This window comes from Pituophis catenifer, unplaced genomic scaffold, assembly GCF_029215685.1.
Source record: "Pituophis catenifer annectens isolate HBS135680 unplaced genomic scaffold, rPitCat1.0.hap2 SCAF_1, whole genome shotgun sequence".
Lineage (NCBI taxonomy): Eukaryota > Metazoa > Chordata > Lepidosauria > Squamata > Colubridae > Pituophis > Pituophis catenifer.
Window position 1 is genome coordinate 113,274,166 of NW_027256881.1, and position 19,901 is coordinate 113,294,066.

Sequence of the window (19,901 nt, forward strand, 5' to 3'; positions counted from 1 at the left end):
ATGCCACCTGTGGCACGCGTGACATTGGTTCGCCATCACGGGCCTATATTATGATAAATATACCTGATATAGGTTTAATTTGAATTTCATAATTTTAATCTTATAAAGTTTTATATCTTTACAGATTTCAGCTCAATAATAATTTTATAATGATAGAGAATATAAAAACTATTTCATAACCTCATAGTTGGTATATATATATAATATACAAATGAAGGTCATTCTTAAATAATAGTCATTAATCCTACAGCTAACACTGTAGATTCACCTTTGGAGAGATGGGCAGCATACAAATTTAATAAATAATAAATGTTATTTATTATAATAAATAATAGTTTTAGTAAATTTTTATTTTATATTGGTTAAACATCAAAATATAGATTACTGATAGATAATAAAAGAAAATAATGGTGAATAGTATTGGCTGCATATTTGTACAGATAATGTCCTATGTCCTTTCTTCTTCAGTTTGGCTTATTTTCTGATAAACAAAAATCAAGGAATTTCCACACTTTAAAAGTTTTAGAAGCTGAAACTCACTTCAGCTGACCTCATCTGAGCACTATCCATTGCAAACCTTTTCATGTTTTTGCCTGAAGGCTGCAATCTGTATATGGAATATAATGGAGGGCTGAAAAGATTTTGTGACAACTTTATAACCAGCACAATTCTCCACATGATCCACAAGCAGTAAAGGCAGCTGACAGCTATGTACACTCCTGTTTTCTTCCTATTTTGAACTCAACAGATTCTGGCAAATGCCTGAAAGGAGCTGGAAACAAGCTCCACAGTCACTAGCAGTGATGATGTTAGCTATTCAGGTAATGAAATGTCTACAACCAAACTTAGAGACCACCAAGGATTTCATAGAGAATATTCTATTAAATAAATGTTTGAAGAATTGATGAAATTATATATACAGCCTTTATTGTCATTGTACATCATGTATATAACAAAATTGGTTAAAAGTCAAGAAATGTTCAATATATGTTGATATTTATCTAGGATACAGTACTTTACAATCATACAGCTTCATCAACAGCTTTTTCATCATGACAATACACTAAGTATAGCCTTCTCTGTGATCTTAATTATACTGTTATCAGTGCTGCAATTGATCCTGTAATTCAAAGATTATTTTGATTGCATATTCTGCACAGAAGCTCCCTGGGTGACTCTGAACCCATCCTATCTCACAGTTATTATGAGGAAAATACGAAAAGGAAACATTATGTGTGTCATTTATGGTTTCCGAATGAAAGGTAGGGCCTCAATTTAATAATAAAAGAAGATCTGCTCTTCATTCAAGCACCAAAACCAACAATATGTATACTAAATTCAGTTTCTCAGACAGGGAATTCAAAAGGAACAGAAAAACCTATGGTTAGTAAAAAAAAAAAAAAAAAAAGGATGTCCATGAAATGAGCAGACCACATCTTTTTTTTCATCAAAGCAGTTCCCTTTTTTTCCAAGCTTCTGCAAGAGCTTGGAAAAAAAGTTTCTGTAAAGAATCAATTTATTTCAAAGACAGATTTTAAAGCAACATTATCTGTGTTGACAGGCTAGTGCAGATCTGTCCCAAATTGAAGCTGTTTGGGGCTGCACACTCACAAAGTATTGACTCATTTCAGAAATCATTTGAAAAGTATGCACAATCCTACAAAGTAGATCTTGTGAATACTTCTAAACACAGAAATAAGTCCCCCAAAGAATATCTAAGAGGATTGTGCAGCAAATGCTAGGATGTTTTATTAGCTATGCATAAAACACAAGATATTGTACCTGCTTAAAAAGCTTCTACACCTCATATTTTTTCAAATTACCTGCCCCTAAGATTTATTATCCTATATCAGTTACCAAGATACAGTGAAAAACAAACTGTATAAGAATTGGCAACAGAACAACCCACCTCTAATACATATCCAACAGTTATCCCTTTTATTATGTTTCATAAGCTCTTCTTCAGTAACTTCTAACAATCTTCCTTTTAGACCAGTTAGATCTTTTCCACTTTTGGTTAACCGTATCCAGTCCATAAGACTTCGACCTGATTTCAAAGGTACCTAAAAAGAGAAAAGGCGGAAATAAAGAACATTAACAGAATAAATGAAATAGACATAGCATATTTGGACAACATATGGCAATCAGGTAGCCTTGTACAGCTTGCTTTTTAAAAAAAATCCACTGCCACTAAATGTCACCACAAGTAAGGCTCTGCTGCAGGGGTGAAATGCTCCCGGTTTGGACCGGATCGCCCAATCCGGTAGCGATGGCGGCGGGTGGTTCAGACACCCAGTAGCAAAAATCCCTGCGCCCCCCCCCCACCATGCCCAGCTGAGCCACACGATCATCAGAGGCTTTTTTTTTTTACTTTTAAAAGCATTTTTTCTACAAACTCTTCCAACGAAAAAATGCTTTTAAAAGTAAAAAAAAAAAGCCTCTGATGATCACGCGGTTCAGCTGGGATCATCAGAGGCTTTTCAAAGCATTTTTTTCTGCAATCTCTTGGCAGAAGAGGTGGTAAAAAAAATGCTTTGTAAAGTCTCTGACGATCCCAGCTGAGTTGCCTGATCGTCAGAGGCTTTTCAAAGCATTAGAAAAAATGCTTTGAAAAGTTAAAAAAAAAAAAGTTGACCACACCCACCGTCACATTACCCCCCCACCAAGCCATGCCCACAGAATTGGTAGTAACAAATTTTACATTTCACCCCTGATCTGCTGCCAGATTTTCACAGCTACTTCCATCCTGAAGAACACCCGTGCCATGCCCTCTATTGCCTCACCAATGTTCCACTCCATTGCTGATTAGCATATCAGGTATTCCTTTGTGATTCACCATTATTTATTAAATATCAGTACAGCCCTTTCCATTCTACATTTATACAGAAAATACAAATTCTCCTTATTTCTAATTTGTCACAAGTTGTACATAATGAATCCAAAGCTATACACAATAGCACAGAGTAGACTTCAGAAGGACATCTAGGCTATGGTGAAAAGATGTAGTAGGTATTTATAAAGTATATATTCTGTATCGTTTATTTACATATGACAATCTAGTTTTTTTTTTAACAAAATTGGAAATTATTGAATCTAAGCAGAGGAAGCACTACATACACTACATCAAGTTCCTATAGAAAGACAGCAATAAAACTCGAATCAATCAACACATCAATAAACATACTTAAGGCTTTCCATAAAGCTGAACTACAGCATCCAACACAACTAGCCATGATAGCTAGAGCTACTGCTCTGCTACATATGGAAACTCAATAGCCCTCCAACTGGGAAAGACAGTGAAATAGTAAATGAGGTAAAATTTAGGTAAACTGAGGGATCGGCTAAAACTGCTGTTTTCAGAATATACAAGGGTCATTGCGTAATTGCCTTAAAAGATACTTTGGGTCTGTTTTTTCTCAGCATATAAACATCAGTTCTTATATGAAGCAACTGTGAAATAATTGTAATGTTCCAAAGCTCACATCACAGATATTCATCTAGTAACTGACACACAAAGCAAATTGCTACATCAATTCAATTTTTCAAGGTAAGTATATTACACAAGGAGCAGAAATTGAATAAGAAAGAGTAGGCCAGAGATATTAAAAGCACAATGTTAAAAAAAGGAAATTGTTATTTGACTCAATTTTCCCCCGAAGAGGCTTCACACATTTCATAACCTTTCTGCAATGTGGGCTTCAGTGTCACAACTGCATCCTGACTAGATGTGCCATGAGCTCCTCCATCGGTCTCTGGGGAAGGGAAGCAACTGACAAATTGGTACAGTTATCAAACTACTTAAAGAAACTTTATGTTCTCTACTATTCCACTTGCCAGACTTTTACGGGCAAATCAGATCAACGACCTGGCTTCCCAGTTTCCCAATAACAAAGTCCATAGTCCATATTAATAAAGAGCATCTTTAAAGCTCATCTTCTCACATAAAAGAAAAAAAAATTGATGGCGCATAAATAATCATATTGCTTCTCCACCACTTCCAAAATCTGCTTTTCCTCTTCCCCCATCTCACTTTTAATTTGATCCACGAATATCAAATCTAGACATGTGGGGGAAAGAATTAATTACAAGCATCTAAGAAAGACCACCAGATATTATTCATGTAAATCAGGATTGGCAGAACACCCTGCACAGTATAAACTCTGTTCCCCAACAAGCCTAAATACAGACACTTCCTTCTGTTTTGCAAAGGACTGATTACGCAAGAGTGAATATTTCAGACCCACAAAAAGCACATACCACTAAGAAGCCAATATGACTATATAAAACTTTTCTGTTTAATTGGCCAACGCGATTTTTCCATTGGACCATTTCTCCACGACAGGCAGAAATCAAACAGGTGCGACGTCTCCCGCTACAAATCGCGCCGCCCGGTGATTTACAATGCAAACAGCCCTCCTTCTTCCCCACGTCACTTCTAACAACTGTTGCTCCGCAAATCCACCCCACACCCAGCCAACCTCGAGTCTCTCGTGGGGCGTGAGAGAAGAGCAGCCCCACCAGGTATGGGGTGACTCCAAAGCCGCTAACCCAGCCTCGCACCTTGCTGCGTCCCGCGATGGCCACCCGCTGCTGTGAGTCGGGGGCAGGAAAAGACTGAGAAGGCACGTTCAGCATCTTCCCGCTGCAATCAGACGGGAGGTCGTCACAATGCTCCGCTTCCCTGAATATAAATAATGTTAAAAAAAAATCCACAACGGAGCCGGAGAGAGTTTAAACCGCTTCCGGGTTCGGGCCTGCTGTGAAAGCAGCCCCGGGTGGAGAGGCGGGGGTGGGAAAGTGCGCAGGCGCGCGCCGGGAGAGCACGCGCGAGCGAGCTGTTCCTGGTGGCAGCCGCTCGCGCTTGAGTTTGGTCGTTTTGATTGACGCGGGGGGAGAAGTGTCGGCGGCGTTCGCTGTTACGGAGGATAGTTCTCCCCCCCTCCCTCCTCCTCCGTTTAGTTCACCTTCACGCCCCACTCTGTTGCGTGCTTGCTTGGGGGCCGCGCGCCTTAAGCGTTTCTGCTTTTTTTTTTGTCATTTTAACATATTTTTTTTTAGTTATAAAGTATTATAATATACAAAATACAAAGTAAATATAAAAGCAGTGGTGGTGGGGAAAGCTTCTGCCGCCTTGAAGGGTCTGCGAATGGCTTTGAACGGAACGGGAGAATGTGTTTGCAAGAAGACGAAATCTTTTTTTTAAAAAAAGTTTATTTTATTTCTTATAAATATATTGTATTTTTTTAAAAAAAGTTTATAACACAGTAAACACTTGTATACAGCACTTATATACAAGACTTTTTACAGCTTTAAAGGAAGAAAGAAAAGGAAAAATGAAGAAAAATAAGGGGGAGATAAATGTCAAAAATAATGGGAAAAACTGGTAAAATACAATTTAGTGATTGAAATGAAAAAAAAAAGAAATATATTGTAAATGAAATGATGGGGACAGATAGTAATTTGGAATAAAATGAAGTAAAATTTGTGGAAATAGTAAATAATAAGGAAGGACCACTATGAAAAAGCTGTAAAAAGCTGTATAAATATATTGTAAATGTACATTCTCTTATCCATAATTAATCCCACATATACATATATTTTTTAAAGAAAAAAATCTTTTAAATTATATTTGGGGTTGCTCTTCTATCCTTTCTTCTCCCTTATTTTACAACAAAAATCTTTTTTTTTTTTTACCTCTATAACTCTATAAAAATTTAGGCTTTGAGATTCCTTTATGTACAGCCCATCCTGAATGGAACAAAGTAATTAAACAAAAGGAAATAATTAAAATAAGTAGTTTATTAGAATTAGAATTCTTTATTGGCCAAGTGTGATTAGACACACAAGGAATTTATCTCCGGTACATAAACTCTCAGTGTATATACAACAATAGTGATAGATCATTATCATAGTCATTGTAAAAATACATTCATCATAAAACATTAGATGCAACAATTAATCATAGTCATGGATACTAAATAAGTAATCAACATAAATCAAACTAGAACACTAAACAATATAAATCGGAAGATACAAGCAACAATTATAGTCATAAGGAGATAGGGAATAGGGAAGATGAGAATAATAATGGTAATATTGCCTTTCTAGATAGTTTGACTTGTGGGAATTAGTTATTTAGCATGTCAGGGCATTTATTAATCCCATGTTTGGCTCTGGGACTAATTACCCTGGTTTAGAGGAGGAGATGAATCGAGGCTTATTCCAAGTTGCAATAATCTGAAAAGAAACGCGAGGAAGGTTTCTAATAAAACTCATTTATTTGTTATAAAGAAAATAAAACACCTCACTAACTAAGAAAAGTTAAATTGTTACATTTTGGCAAGTGAGATCTCCTGCCGGTCCAAAGCCGGACCTTGCTGGCAGGAGAACAAAGGAAAGAGAGTGTGAAGCAAGTGAAGGAATGTGGGTGGATACGGAAACACGTAGCTTACTGATAAGAAGTTGGCAAAGCTACGGAGAGTCTGACAGTCCAGAAATAATGAAGCTCAGCTGGTAAATAAAATAACGCAGTGACATTCCCCTTCTTTGCCAGTTGAGCGAATATCAGTTCATCATCAAATAAGGCACATCTTCTCACGCAGATACTCGTGTTGAGCTGCTGGAAGTGGTTTGTTGAGCATATCAGCAATTTGATCATGTGTAGATACATATTGCATTTTGACAAAACCTTTTTTCACTAAATGTTTTATATTTTGATAACGAATGTCAATGTGTCTGGACCTAGAACCTGTGAAATGAGATTCAGAAATATAAACCACCGATTCATTGTCTTCCATCACGGTGATTGGTCGGATCGGGTGTGTCCAGATATCTGTGACTAAAGCATCAAACCAAGTTAGAGAATTACATGCATCTGAAACACAAGCATATTCAGCTTCAGTAGATGAACAAGAAACAAAATTCTGTTTACGTACTTGCCAATAAACAGGACATCCATTTAAGAACATCATATAACCTGAAGTACTTTTGTGTGATTTCTTATCACTTGCCCAATCAGAATCTGCATAACAACATAATTCTGCATAATCAGTATGTGTTGGTTCTAACAATAACTTCAAATGTTTGGTGTATTTTAGGTATCTCAATAATTTCTTAATACATGTCCAATGAAACTGTTTTGCCTTACCTACGTGTCGAGATAAGAGATTAACACTAAGTGCAATGTCGGGTCTGGTCCAACTACTAATGTACAATAGTGACCCAATGACTGAACGATAAAGTGTTTGATCCTCGAACTCAGGACTTTCTTCTTGTGTCAAGTTGTGAAAATCTGTTTGCATGGGTGTCTTTGTTGTGTTAGCATCTTTCATGTTGCAATGATGCAAAACTTGTTCAATTTTATCTTCTTGTGAAAGACTAAACCCCTTCTGTGTCTTTTCAATCTGAACACCTAAATAAGTGCTAATGTGACCTAATGATTTCAATGTGAAGTATCTCTGCAAAGCTTTGGCAACTCATTTGCTTATTTGGACCAATATAAACAATATCATCAACATAAACAAGAACTATCTCATATGCATTGTTAGATCTTTTTGTGAACACGCACTCATCAGTTTCGGACTTAATAAAGCCCATTGAATTTAGTTTGTCAGTAAGACATAAGTACCACATTAAACCAGATTGTTTCAGACCATAGAGACTTTTGTTTAGGAACCAGGTATCCCCTTCTTGCTGTTGGAATCCTGGAGGACTTTTCACATAGATCTCTTCATCTAGGTCTGCATGTAGATAAGCCGTGTCAACATCAAACTGGAAAACTTCTAAACCAAGGATAGTTGCAGTTGCTAAAGCAATTTTTACACTCTCAGTTCTGACTGTCGGTGAGTAAGTATTTGTGTAGTCCTCAGGATAACGTTGAGCGAAACCCTGAGCTACAAGTCTGGCCTTGTACAATGACTCACCATTTGGTTTCTTTTTGATTCTGTAGACCCATCGTGTGCCAATGACCTTTTTGTTTGCTGGAGGTTTTGCAGGTGTAAATACTTTAAGTTTCTTTATACTGTCCATTTCAACCTGCATTGCATCATACCATTTGTCTTGCTCTGAATCAGGGAGCTGCTTGATTTGCGTGAAATTATCAGGTGGAAGTGTAACATTGCAAATCAAAGGCAAGGGTGCTTTTGTCAGTTGCCAAGAATATCGTTGTGGAGGGATTCCTTTTGTGGCCCTCTTGGAACGTCTCGGGACAACTGTCCAGTCTTCTTCTGCTTCGTCCTCGTCCTCACTTTCGTCGCTAGCGTCAGCATCCGCGGCTTGCGAAGACGGAACATCGGGTTGAGAAGAACCAGTGGAATCTTGATCATCAATCTGCATGGCATCAGCAGTATCATCTCTGGGAAAATAAACTCCAGGATCATTGGAATGAATCCTGGACCAGTCAATATCTTCTTCAAAATTAGCAGATTGGGAAATCACAATTACATGTTTAGAGTCAATAAATTTGCTCCACTTTGAGTTATCATCAATACCCATAAATCTCAGTCTTTTTGCTGTTGGACCTCCTTTTCTTCTTTGAGCTAAGGGAATGTTCACCATAGCGTATGAACCAAAAATATGGATGTTTTTAAGATCAGGCTTGTAGCCATACAACATGAAGAAAGGAGTCTGATTTGTTACACTGCTCCAAGTACGGTTGACAATGTAATTTGCGTACTTGATAGCTTCACCCCAGTATATCTTACCAAGGTTGGCGTCTTCTAGGAGACAACGCATCATGGTTTGCAGTACCCCTTGTCTTCGTTCTGCGACTCCATTGTGAGCCGGTGTGTAAGGGGCCGAAGTCTGATGAATAATTCCATTCTTACGCATCCAGTCCTGGAAACGCTGAGACATGAACTCGGCACCACAATCACTCTGGATTCTGGCGATGCGAACTTGGTGTTGGGTAGAAACAAGGGTTGCAAAGTCTTTAAAGATCTGAAAAGTCTCTGATTTTTCTTTCATAGGATATACATATCCATATCTAGAGTAATTATCAACAATTGTTAGAAAATATTTTCTACCACCAAATGATGGCGGGAATGGACCAACTATGTCAATGTGAATCAAATCAAAAATGCGTGTTGACAGGCATGTAGCGTGTTTGGGAATGGCTGCTGCTTTGGATTTGGCCTTTTTGCATACAGCACAATCCAAAAACACCTTACACCCCTTTAGATCCAAACCTTTTGCGAACTCCGGCATCTTCCTAAGAACACAGAAACTGGCATGCCCCAATCTTCTATGCCATTTGTGGATACACCTGGAATGCAAAGGTTTACCTGTTAGTGAATTCTCAACATTAACATTTTTATGCGGAACCTCAGGCTTGCTCTGAGCAACCTGTTTACCAATTCTATTTTTGTTGGCTTTAGGAGCCTTAGGAATAGCAACAGGATCTCTCACTGGAGCATCTCTCTCTGGGCCTGTGCATTCCCCTTTTGGAGTTTGCATACTTGCCTGTGTTTGTGTTTTAGGCTTTGGCTTTAAGTAATAAACACCACCAATTAATATGGTTTCAGCAACAATATCTCCATCTTTAACTATGTAACTTGCTTTTTCAAGGTGGTGAACCTGAAATTTTAATGCTCTAGACAAGTGACACTGACTAAGCAAATTACTGGTTGCTGTTGGTATGTAGTAAACATCAGGAATGAATGCATCGAGCTCTTCAACATAAACAGTTCCTTTTCCTTTGACCTGACAAGGATGATTGGAGAAAGAATAAAGTTCACGTAGTTCTGGTTCAGGCTCGTGCATTTCTATGAAAAGTTCCTTTCTGTAGGTAACATGCAATGCTGCACCACTGTCCAAAGTCCACAGGAGTCGTCTGTCGTACTCTGGTTGAGGTTGTGGATCATTGGTTAAAGCCAATGTGGCGAGTGGAGTTTGTGGATCACGCCGGGGACCACGACGACCTTGTCTACCGCCTCTGCCTCTGCCTCTGGAATCTGTTCCTCTGGGCTGGTACGTGACGGGAGCTGGAACTCGTTGGGGACAATCCCGGGTGGCATGTCCCACACGATTGCAGGTGTAGCATCTTGGCATCCTTGGAGCATAGGTCCTTCCTCGGAAGGGGCGTCTAGCTGGAGCTCTTGATGCAGGTGGTCCTCTCAAGTGTGGCGTGGCCAACATGAATGCTTCTTCTTCAATTAAAAGTCTACAGACATTGTCCACTGTGCGTTGAGCAATAGGGACTTGGTTAATTTTTGTAACAGCATCTTTCCATTCATAATTCAAAGAGTTAATAATGATGCTGATCATTTGAATATCTTCAATGTTATGGCCTCTTTCTCTCAATTCTGTTCTCAGACCTTTCAGTTTGGTCAAATGTCCTCCAATTTGTTCACCAGGTTTCAATCTCGAACCATGGAGTTCAGACATGAGTAAACATGAAGATTCAATTGAGATAGGCCTGTAGCAATTTTCCAATTCAGCCCAAATTTGTCAGGCTGTTGTATTTGGTGGAAAAGTGACCTGCAGTTCAGTATCCATGGACAGCAATAATGTTGTGCGAGCCCTTATCTCTAAATCTCTTATTGCATAGTCCCATGGTTGTGCAGGTGGGTTAAATACCATACAGTGCGTGCCTTCTCTAAGAAGCAATAGTGTAATCTCACTGACCCAGGCTTTGTAATTATGTCCTGACATTTTTAGTTTTGACTCACCAGTTAGTGGAGAGACAGAAAATGCCTGGTAAGGAGCCTGCACTTGGTATGCTGGCTGTGCTGGCAGAAATGCCTGTGGTATTTGCTGTGCCTGTTGTGGACCTAAAAATGGTCTTGGTTGTGCCATTGGAGGTGGGCCAGGAGGTGGCCCTATTTGCACTTGTGGCTGGGGCACATATGCAGGCATTTGTAGCTGCTGTGGCTGATGCACTGGAATCTGCTGTATTCCAGTTGCCATTTGTGCTTGATCTGCAATATTGGCATGACCTGCTGGAGATGCAGTCATTTGCCTTTGCTTCATTAAGTTTAATTGTGTTCCATCTAAAAAGACACCAACACCGCCAGGGGGTGTTTGAGTTTGGGCCTGTGGAAACACTTGTGGCATTTCAGCTTCCTGTAGTAAATTACTTTTGCCAGCAGATGGTGCTGCACCTTTAGCTTCGGGCAGCTTTGCATGCGGGGCATTGTATGCTTTAGAGTAGGAGTGGTTATGTAAGACATGTGTAACTTGATCAGGGAGACTTTCATGTGACGTATGCAGTGCTCTTTGCCTTAATTGGCCTGACACAGGATCCACCAGGGGGAGTGTCTTTGGCGCTGAGCAAGAAGACAATATGGTGCTTTTTGAAAAATTTAAGTTATCTCCCATATCTTGCTCAAGCATAGATATAGCCATTTTTGCTTGGGATAGCTGCTGTTCATAGAGTTTTATACGGTAGGCTTTCATGGCCAGCTCATCCAGGGTGAGCTTAGAGCTTCGAGGAGAATAATGAATTGTTTCTCTCTCTGTGTGGGAGGAATTTTGCTCAGCAGTGTGCTTTGGCCTTGCATCGAGCGTTACAAAGGTTCTCAGAAGGTTCTGGGAAGACTTTTTCAGAGCTTGGAAGATCAGAAGAAAATGTTACTGACCTCAGTCGTAAATCATCATCTTCAAAAACAGCTTCTGTCTTATCTGTCTCCATTTCTGTTCCCACGGCTTCTTCTCGTTCCAGGCGTGTGGCTGTAGTAAGGGGCTGGAAATCTGGAAACCTCCTTTCTGCCACCTTCTCAGCAAAATACATTTTGTATTTGTTTTACTTCTGTTTCGGCATCTCAGCAATATAATTAGCGTACCTCAGTAGCTAAAAACTAATTGCCTATGCGCTCTTATCAGAAATAACAAAACAAGGAAAAAGCCATAAATCAAACCGTCCGAGAGCTACCAGAATGTCAGGGCATTTATTAATCCCATGTTTGGCTCTGGGACTAATTACCCTGGTTTAGAGGAGGAGATGAATCGAAGCTTATTCCAAGCAATAATCTGAAAAGAAACGCGAGGAAGGTTTCTAATAAAACTCATTTATTTGTTATAAAGAAAATAAAACACCTCACTAACTAAGAAAAGTTAAATTGTTACATTTTGGCAAGTGAGATCTCCTGCCGGTCCAAAGCCGGACCTTGCTGGCAGGAGAACAAAGGAAAGAGAGTGTGAAGCAAGTGAAGGAATGTGGGTGGATACGGAAACACGTAGCTTACTGATAAGAAGTTGGCAAAGCTACGGAGAGTCTGACAGTCCAGAAATAATGAAGCTCAGCTGGTAAATAAAATAACGCAGTGACATAGCAGAGTGATGGCAAGGGGGAAAACTGTCCTTGTGTCTAGTTATAGATTTAAATTTAATAAATAAAAAAATCTTAAACCAAAATTTGGGCTACTGTATAAACATTGCATAATTTTCAAATCAGCGACATTGTTTTCAAAGCAGTGACAACTATGAGTGCAGGAAGCCTCCACCCCACCCCCACCCCAAGAGAATGAAATATTTCAGGGAATATTAAAAGAGGCAGAATATTATATTTCCCCAAAGGAGAAATTTTTTTTAACAAAGGCAGAAATCAGCCCCAGTTTCCAGTAGATGCCTGGAGTCTTTAGAGATGCATATTGTTGCAATATTTTCAGGATCAGACTCAATAAAGATAATAAGAATTAGAGATTTAAATATATTTCTCTTTAATAATAATAGGCATTCTATATTCGCTGAATATTCAAGATAGAAGCAAAGAAAATGGTGAGGGTGGCTCCTTATATATACAAGGGGTGGAGCCAGGAATGGGAGTGGTAAATTATGAATACATTAAAATCCAAAGAATAAGTTAACCCCTGATGTCCCATATATACATTATTTACACAATAGAGAATAAGGCATTTACATCTGACAAATCCCCCTCTAAATGCCGGTTCGCTATACAACACCAATTACATTCAGATTCAGGACAATATAATACATACAATTTAGAAGTTAAATATTTGTGCTGTTTAGAAGGTAAAGGCTTCGTTAATATGTCAGCTAATTGTTCAGAAGTATCACAATGTATTGCTTTGATGAATCCATCTTGAGATAATTGTCTCACGTGCTTAAATTTTATATCAATATGCCTGGACCTTTGTCCAATGGCATCGGATCTGGATATTTCAATGGCTGCTTTATTATCTTCATGCACAACAAAAGGTAATGCAGGTTTTTTCCAAACATCTGAGATCAAGTCATTGAACCATACAAGGTTATTTGCAGCTTTGGATAAACAAACATATTCCGCTTCTGTGGTTGAAGTGGCTACCAGTTCTTGTTTACCAGTGTACCAGTAAACTGGACAATCATTCAATAGAAAAATATAACCAGAAGTACTCTTTCTGCATGATGTATCACCAGCCCAATCTGCATCCGCATAACAGGTAATTTTTGGTTCTTTGTCATTATTAGGTTCTAATACTAAACAAAAATCTAATGTACTTTTCAAATATCTTAGAATTCTTTTGACAGCTTCCCAATGATACATGGTTGGTTTGCTAACATATCTTGACAATAAATTGAGAGGTAATGCAATATCTGGTCTGGTCCAATTAGATATATAAAGGAGTGAGCCTATAACTGATCTGTAAAATGTATTATCTTTAAATTCAGGGGAAGACTCATCAGTGTTTCTAAGGAAATCAGTTTGCATAGGAGTGTCACAGGTTTTGGCATTGTTTAAATTACATTTGTTTAGAAGTTCAATGATCTTATCTTTCTGAGTAAGTTTGAATCCCCTTCTAGTTTTGTTAATTTGTACACCAAGGTATTTATTCACTTTACCTAGAGATTTCAACGAGAAATGTTCGTTTAACTTATTTACAAAGATTTCTCTGCTCTCTTTGTGTTTTCCTATATATAAAATATCATCCACATAAATTAATACAAATTCAATGTGATCATCACTCTTTTTTACAAAGAAACAGTTATCAGCAGTGGTAGCGTTGAAATCCATGGTCTTTAGTACTTTTACCAAGCAATCGTACCATCTCTTGCCAGATTGCTTTAATCCGTATAGACTCTTGTTTAATAACCAAATTTCATTCTTATTAGTGTATTGACTATGTGGTGCTCTTACATATATTTCCTTATCTAGTTTTGCATGTAAATACGCAGTCTGTATGTCATATTGAAATACGTCCAGATTGAGTGCAGATGCTACTACTAGAGCTGTTTTAACACTCTCTGTCCTCACCGTGGGGGAGTATGTGTCAGTATAGTCTTCTGGATATTTTTGTGCATAACCTTGTGCAACTAGTCTAGCCTTGTATAAAGTATTGCCTCCTTCTAGGTTCTTAATTTTATAAATCCACCTGGTACCTATAATTGTTTTATCCTTAGGTGCGATCGCAGGAGTGAATACATTTAATCCTTGCAAACTTTCCATCTCTTTTTTCATAGCTAGTTCCCATTTTTCTCTTTCTTCACGAGGGAGTTTTAATACTTCCTCATATGTATTAGGTGTTATTTGTTCTCCATTCATATGCATTATGTAATCTTTGTATTTACTTGGTATTTGATTTCTATTGTTTCTAATAGCTCTTTCAGGTTTGCTATGGTTGTCGTGCAAATATCTAGCTTCCTTTTTTGTTAATGTGTCTGTCTTTATTTTATGCTGACTATTTGTCCAAGTTTTGGTTTTGTTCTTATTTTTGTTAATGTTTTGATTTTCTATTGTCCCTTCCTCGCAAGATATCGCATCTTTGCATTTATTTGGAAATATTTCATTAAGGTGCAGTTTAGACCAATTGGCCTGCTCATGGAACACAGCTGTTCTGGAGACTATAAATTTGTTATTATTATCAATGAATCTGTACCCTTTGGTTCCAGTTTCATATCCCATAAATCTTAATCTTCTGGATACGTTTTCTCCCTTTCTCCTCAACTGCTTAGGTATGTGCACATCTGCAGTGACTCCAAATATGTGCATGTGTGCTAATTTAGGTTTCCTATTGTACATCACCTCATACGGTGTCTTATTCACAATACTGGACCAGGTTCTATTTTGAGTGTAATTTGAATAATGTAGGGCTTCTGACCAGAATTGTTTGCCTAAACCAGCATCCTCTAATGTGCATCTAATCATGGTTTGTAGTGTGGAATTCTTTCTCTCTGCAATCCCGTTTTGAAACGCAGAAAATGGATTGGACGTGAAATGTAGCATTCCCCTATCCTTTAACCATTGGGAGAATTCTTTAGACATGAATTCACATCCCCTATCTGTCATAATTTGTTTTATTCTGATATTATGTTGTGTTTCTATGCGTTTGTAGAATTCCTTAAATTTCTGAAAGGTTTCATCCTTGTGCTTTAATGTGTAAACAAAACCATAGCGACTATAATCATCCACTATTGTTAGAAAGTAACGTTTTCTATAGGTAATTGATGGAGTTAATGGACCAACTAAATCCATATGTACTAAGTCAAAAATATTGTTAGTTGATCTGTTAGATTTTTTTGGTCTGGGACTGGTTTTTAGTTTGGTGGATTTACATACTGAGCATTCCAAATAATTTTCACAATTTTTTATTTTGACACCTTCTGCGTGTTCAGTCATTTTTTGAACTACAGGAAAGCTTGCATGTCCTAACTTCCTATGTAAGATGTGAGCACACTCATCATGAATTGGTTTACCTATTTTTGGTTTCTTCTCATTGTGTGTATTTTTGTGATCATGAGGTATTTTACATTTATCATTGTCACTGTTACTAACATTTTCATCATCTGCTTCAATACAATCTTCCATATTTGAATCAATGTTATGTAACCATCTTTCTTTTGTTATCAGATAGGGTAGACCTCCTTTTATCATCACAGTGCCTATATTTGTTTTGTCCTTCTCTAAAGTTGCTTTCCCCTTTGAGAAAACTATATTGATGTCAGAATCTCTGCTTAGTTTTATAGCACTTAGTATGTTATGAGGTATTTCTGGGATTAATAATACCCCCTCTATTTTACCTAAACCAGGCAAGGTCACATTTCCTCTGCCTAATACTTGAACCTTTTCTTGATTAGCTACCTTTATCACAAACTTATCTTTTGTAAATGAAGATAATATACTTTTGTTGTTAGTGGTGTGATTGGTTGCACCAGAATCAATAAGCCAATTATTGTTCTCATTTTGTTGTGTTTTGGTGCTTTCTTGTTTGTTTAGTCCATTTAGTGACCCAGATTTTCTCTCTTTTGAATTTTCTCTACCCCCTCTACTTTCTCTGTAATTTGGTGGGCTTCTATATTTGTGTCTATCTGTGGAAGACTGTCTATAATTGTATTTGCTCCTATATTCTGGCCTATGTCTCTCCCTTGAGACTTTGGGACAGTCTCTTCTACTGTGTTCCCTGGACCCACAATTGTGGCATCTAAAGGCTTCATTATATTTTTCTTGGAAAGCTACTTTCCTAAAAGATTTGTGTTCTGTTTGATTACTGGAACGATTTTTTCTTGAATTGTCTTCTGCTATCAATTTGTTAGATAGACTTTCTATGGTTAAATATCCTAAATTAATAGTATCTAAGTGTGACATAAAGCTATCCCATGATGGATCAAGTGAATTGATAATAACACTTTTCATTGTTTGATCTGAAATCACTTCCCCCCTCAATTGCAGCTCAGCTCTTATTTTGTTTAGAGATATCAAATGCTCACTTATAGAAACCCCTGGTTTCACTCTAGAAGAAAAGAAATCCTTAGACATTCTTGTAGTTGTAGCTACGCTATCGCTGTGAAATAGATTAAACATGCATTGAATTATTTCTGACACAGTTAGGTTTGATTTGATGCTATGATACATTGCAGGAGACACGCTAGATATTATTATGAAAAATGCTCTATGATGTAAACAATCTATTTTTAAAGTCCAAGGTCTTCTTGGAGGACTAGTTATAAAGAATAGTAAATTTTCTTTCATAAAGACAACCTGAAGCTGTTGATACCACTCTTGTAAATTAATGCCATCAATTCTAAGTTTTGGGAAGTCACTGGGTAAGTTCCCCACATTATTTTGTCCATTACTTACAACCTGAGGCAGTCCGTGGTCTCGCAAGTGCAGGAAATTACAGAACGGCATGGGGATGCTCGCAACGAGTCTGCGCGGTTCTCTGGCCAGTTCAAGTCTTTCGGGGCCGTCTACGTAGCTTTGCACATGCGCGTTGCTCATTTCTTCCTTGGCGTCGTCGTGGAAGGTTCTCTCCATTTCAGCTCTCTCGTTCCGCTCCTCTTCAGATGAGTCGGTCTCTGGTTCGGTTTTAGGGGTTCTGGTGGTGGCGACAGCTCTTCTCTTTCTTTCGTGTGCGTTGGCACTTGATCCGGTCTGCGGTGTAGGACGGAATCGGCATGGCTCTCTGGGCTCAGGTGTTGTCGCCTTCGAAGTCAGGATGGGAGCGTGCAGGTCTCGAGTTGTCGGTTTGATCTCTTGCTTCTTCGTTGGTGCCTTGGAAATTTTCAATCTTGGCCCAAAAGCAGCAAAAAGCGTTTTCATTGCTGACTTTACTTGAGACTTTGTTAAATCGTCTTCACTTTCTGATTCTGGTTCTTCTGAAGAGTTTGAGTCTTCTTTTTCACTTTCGTCGTCTGATAGCGTTTTTCGCGCCAGAAATTTTGAACTGAGCGTTTTGATTGGCTCTGCTTCACTCTCTTTTGAAGTTCGTTGAAACCAAGATGGCTGCCATTCAAAATTTCGCGCGGGATCACATCTTTTCTTTTTCACAACGACTTTCTCAGTATTCATTTCACTCACAGTTTTTTGATCTTTGGGTTTTTCTTTAACGACGTTTTTCTCTCTCGCTGCTCCGTTGTTCTTCAGCATTTCTTGGAGGTTCGCGATGAGGCTTTCATCGTTCTTCTGGCTTTTTAGTATCTTCAATATCTCTGACCTGAGTTCGTTATTTTCTATTTCGATTTCTTCCTGGTCATTATTTTCATTTATCAGTTCTTCTTCTTCAGTGGTGTATTCTTCGGATTCTCTCGAAATCGCGTTAGTGGATTCGTTGATCATCTCTTGTTCAGTTTCTATTTCCTTGCTGTAGGCCCTGGTGTTGGGCCTATCTTTCTTAGACATTTTTAATTATTTATTGAGTCAATTAACCATCCTCTGCTACCAGCTTGTTGCAATATTTTCAGGATCAGACTCAATAAAGATAATAAGAATTAGAGATTTAAATATATTTCTCTTTAATAATAATAGGCATTCTATATTCGCTGAATATTCAAGATAGAAGCAAAGAAAATGGTGAGGGTGGCTCCTTATATATACAAGGGGTGGAGCCAGGAATGGGAGTGGTAAATTATGAATACATTAAAATCCAAAGAATAAGTTAACCCCTGATGTCCCATATATACATTATTTACACAATAGAGAATAAGGCATTTACATCTGACACATATTTTGTGCCCATTAAGAAAGACTGGGCCAATCTATTCACAAACAAAACACCTTCAACTCCATCTGATGGGATTAAGAAGAACAGGACAAGATTTTTAGGACATAGTAAGATTAACCCACCACTATTAGAATAGCAAAACAGAGGAAGCTCACTACATTGCACAACCTCCTGGAGTATTTCAAACATAAAACCCCAGAGTGTATAAAAGCCCACCTATCCTAACCCCATTTTGTCAGCTGTCCCAGAACTACATGCTGTTGTCGGTTCTGCTCATCAATAAACAAGAGTCCTTCTTTCCAATCAGCCTCCATTTTATTTCCTGTACTTTCTCCCAGCTTGGAACCAGACCGGATTTTTCTTCTTACGTGAGTATTGAAAGAACCCTTCAAATATATTTGACCCATTAATTTGTAATTTCAGAATGGAGTAAACCAAAAAGGGTATCTTTATTTTTGCTGCAAAGGATCAATGGCTAAAATGAAGTCTTTTACGCTGAGCTTCAGTCTTTGCTGTTAGCAAAATGTGGTAGGAGCAGGGCAGCAGACAGTACATGATGATGTAAAAACATTTAAAGATGTGCATATACATTTGAACAAAAGTTGAATGTATCCTTATATGACCGATAGTAGAGTTATCAAGCAAAGATTAATTTTTCAATATTGGAAATACAAGGTGAGCCCAGTATACGTAGCCCTCAACTGACAACCACAGTTGAGCCCAAAATTTCTGTTGCCACGCGAGACATTTGTTGAGTGAGTTTTGCCCCATTTAATGAGTTTTCTTGCCACAATTGTTTAGTGAATAACACAATACTGCAGTTAACACAGTTGTTAAATAAATCTGACTTCCTGATTGACTTTGCTTGTCAGAAGATTGCAAAAGGTGATTACATGACCCTGGGACATTGCAACCTACATAAATATGAGTCAGTTGCTAAGTGTCTGAATTTTGATCACATGACCTGGGAATGCTGCAATGGTCCTGTGAAAAACGGTCATAAATCACTTTTTTCAGTGCTGTTGTAATTTCGGACACTAAATGAACTATTGTAAGTTGAGGACTACCTATATGTCATTCCTGGATCAATTATATGCACAATATCCACTGCTGTCTTTGAAGGGACTGCCTAGAAGTATAGTAGAAAGACTGATGAATATTACTCTGCATGATCACAGCCTGATATGTTAAAATTGGCCTGACTGATTTCTCTTATGTGTGGTGTATGCTTTTATTTTCTTTTTTCTGTATGTTAAAGTATAAAAATAAAAATAATTGATATCTTGGAATACTGACATTTACTTCCAGGTAGAATGCATTCAATTGTCCTATTAATCTCACTGCTAAAGGAAAGAAACAATACTGTACTTCGCAGCACTTCAGATTTGAAGGCAATATAGAAGTTCTGGAAGATGTCAGTGTCTCTATAGCATTTGCCTGCAAGTCTTTAAATTCAACACAGTAAATCTCTTCCAGGGTCATGTTTCACCTGTGGAGGACAGCCACATGATCGTGGGAAAAGCTGCA

General features: G+C 38.1%; 1 protein-coding gene across 1 annotated transcript in view; it reads right to left on the bottom strand.

Moving 5' to 3' along the window:
• CYB5R4 (cytochrome b5 reductase 4) overlaps positions 1-4,722 on the bottom strand; it is a 33,492-nt gene extending 28,770 nt beyond the window's left edge. The window contains exons 1-2 of the mRNA XM_070954242.1: positions 4,561-4,722; positions 1,910-2,063 (exon numbers count right to left, since the gene is read on the bottom strand). Of these exons, the coding sequence (XP_070810343.1) occupies positions 1,910-2,063; positions 4,561-4,635 (229 nt within the window). The 5' untranslated portion in view covers positions 4,636-4,722. The remainder of the gene's footprint in view (positions 1-1,909; positions 2,064-4,560) is intronic.
• Positions 4,723-19,901: the final 15,179 nt, after the last annotated feature.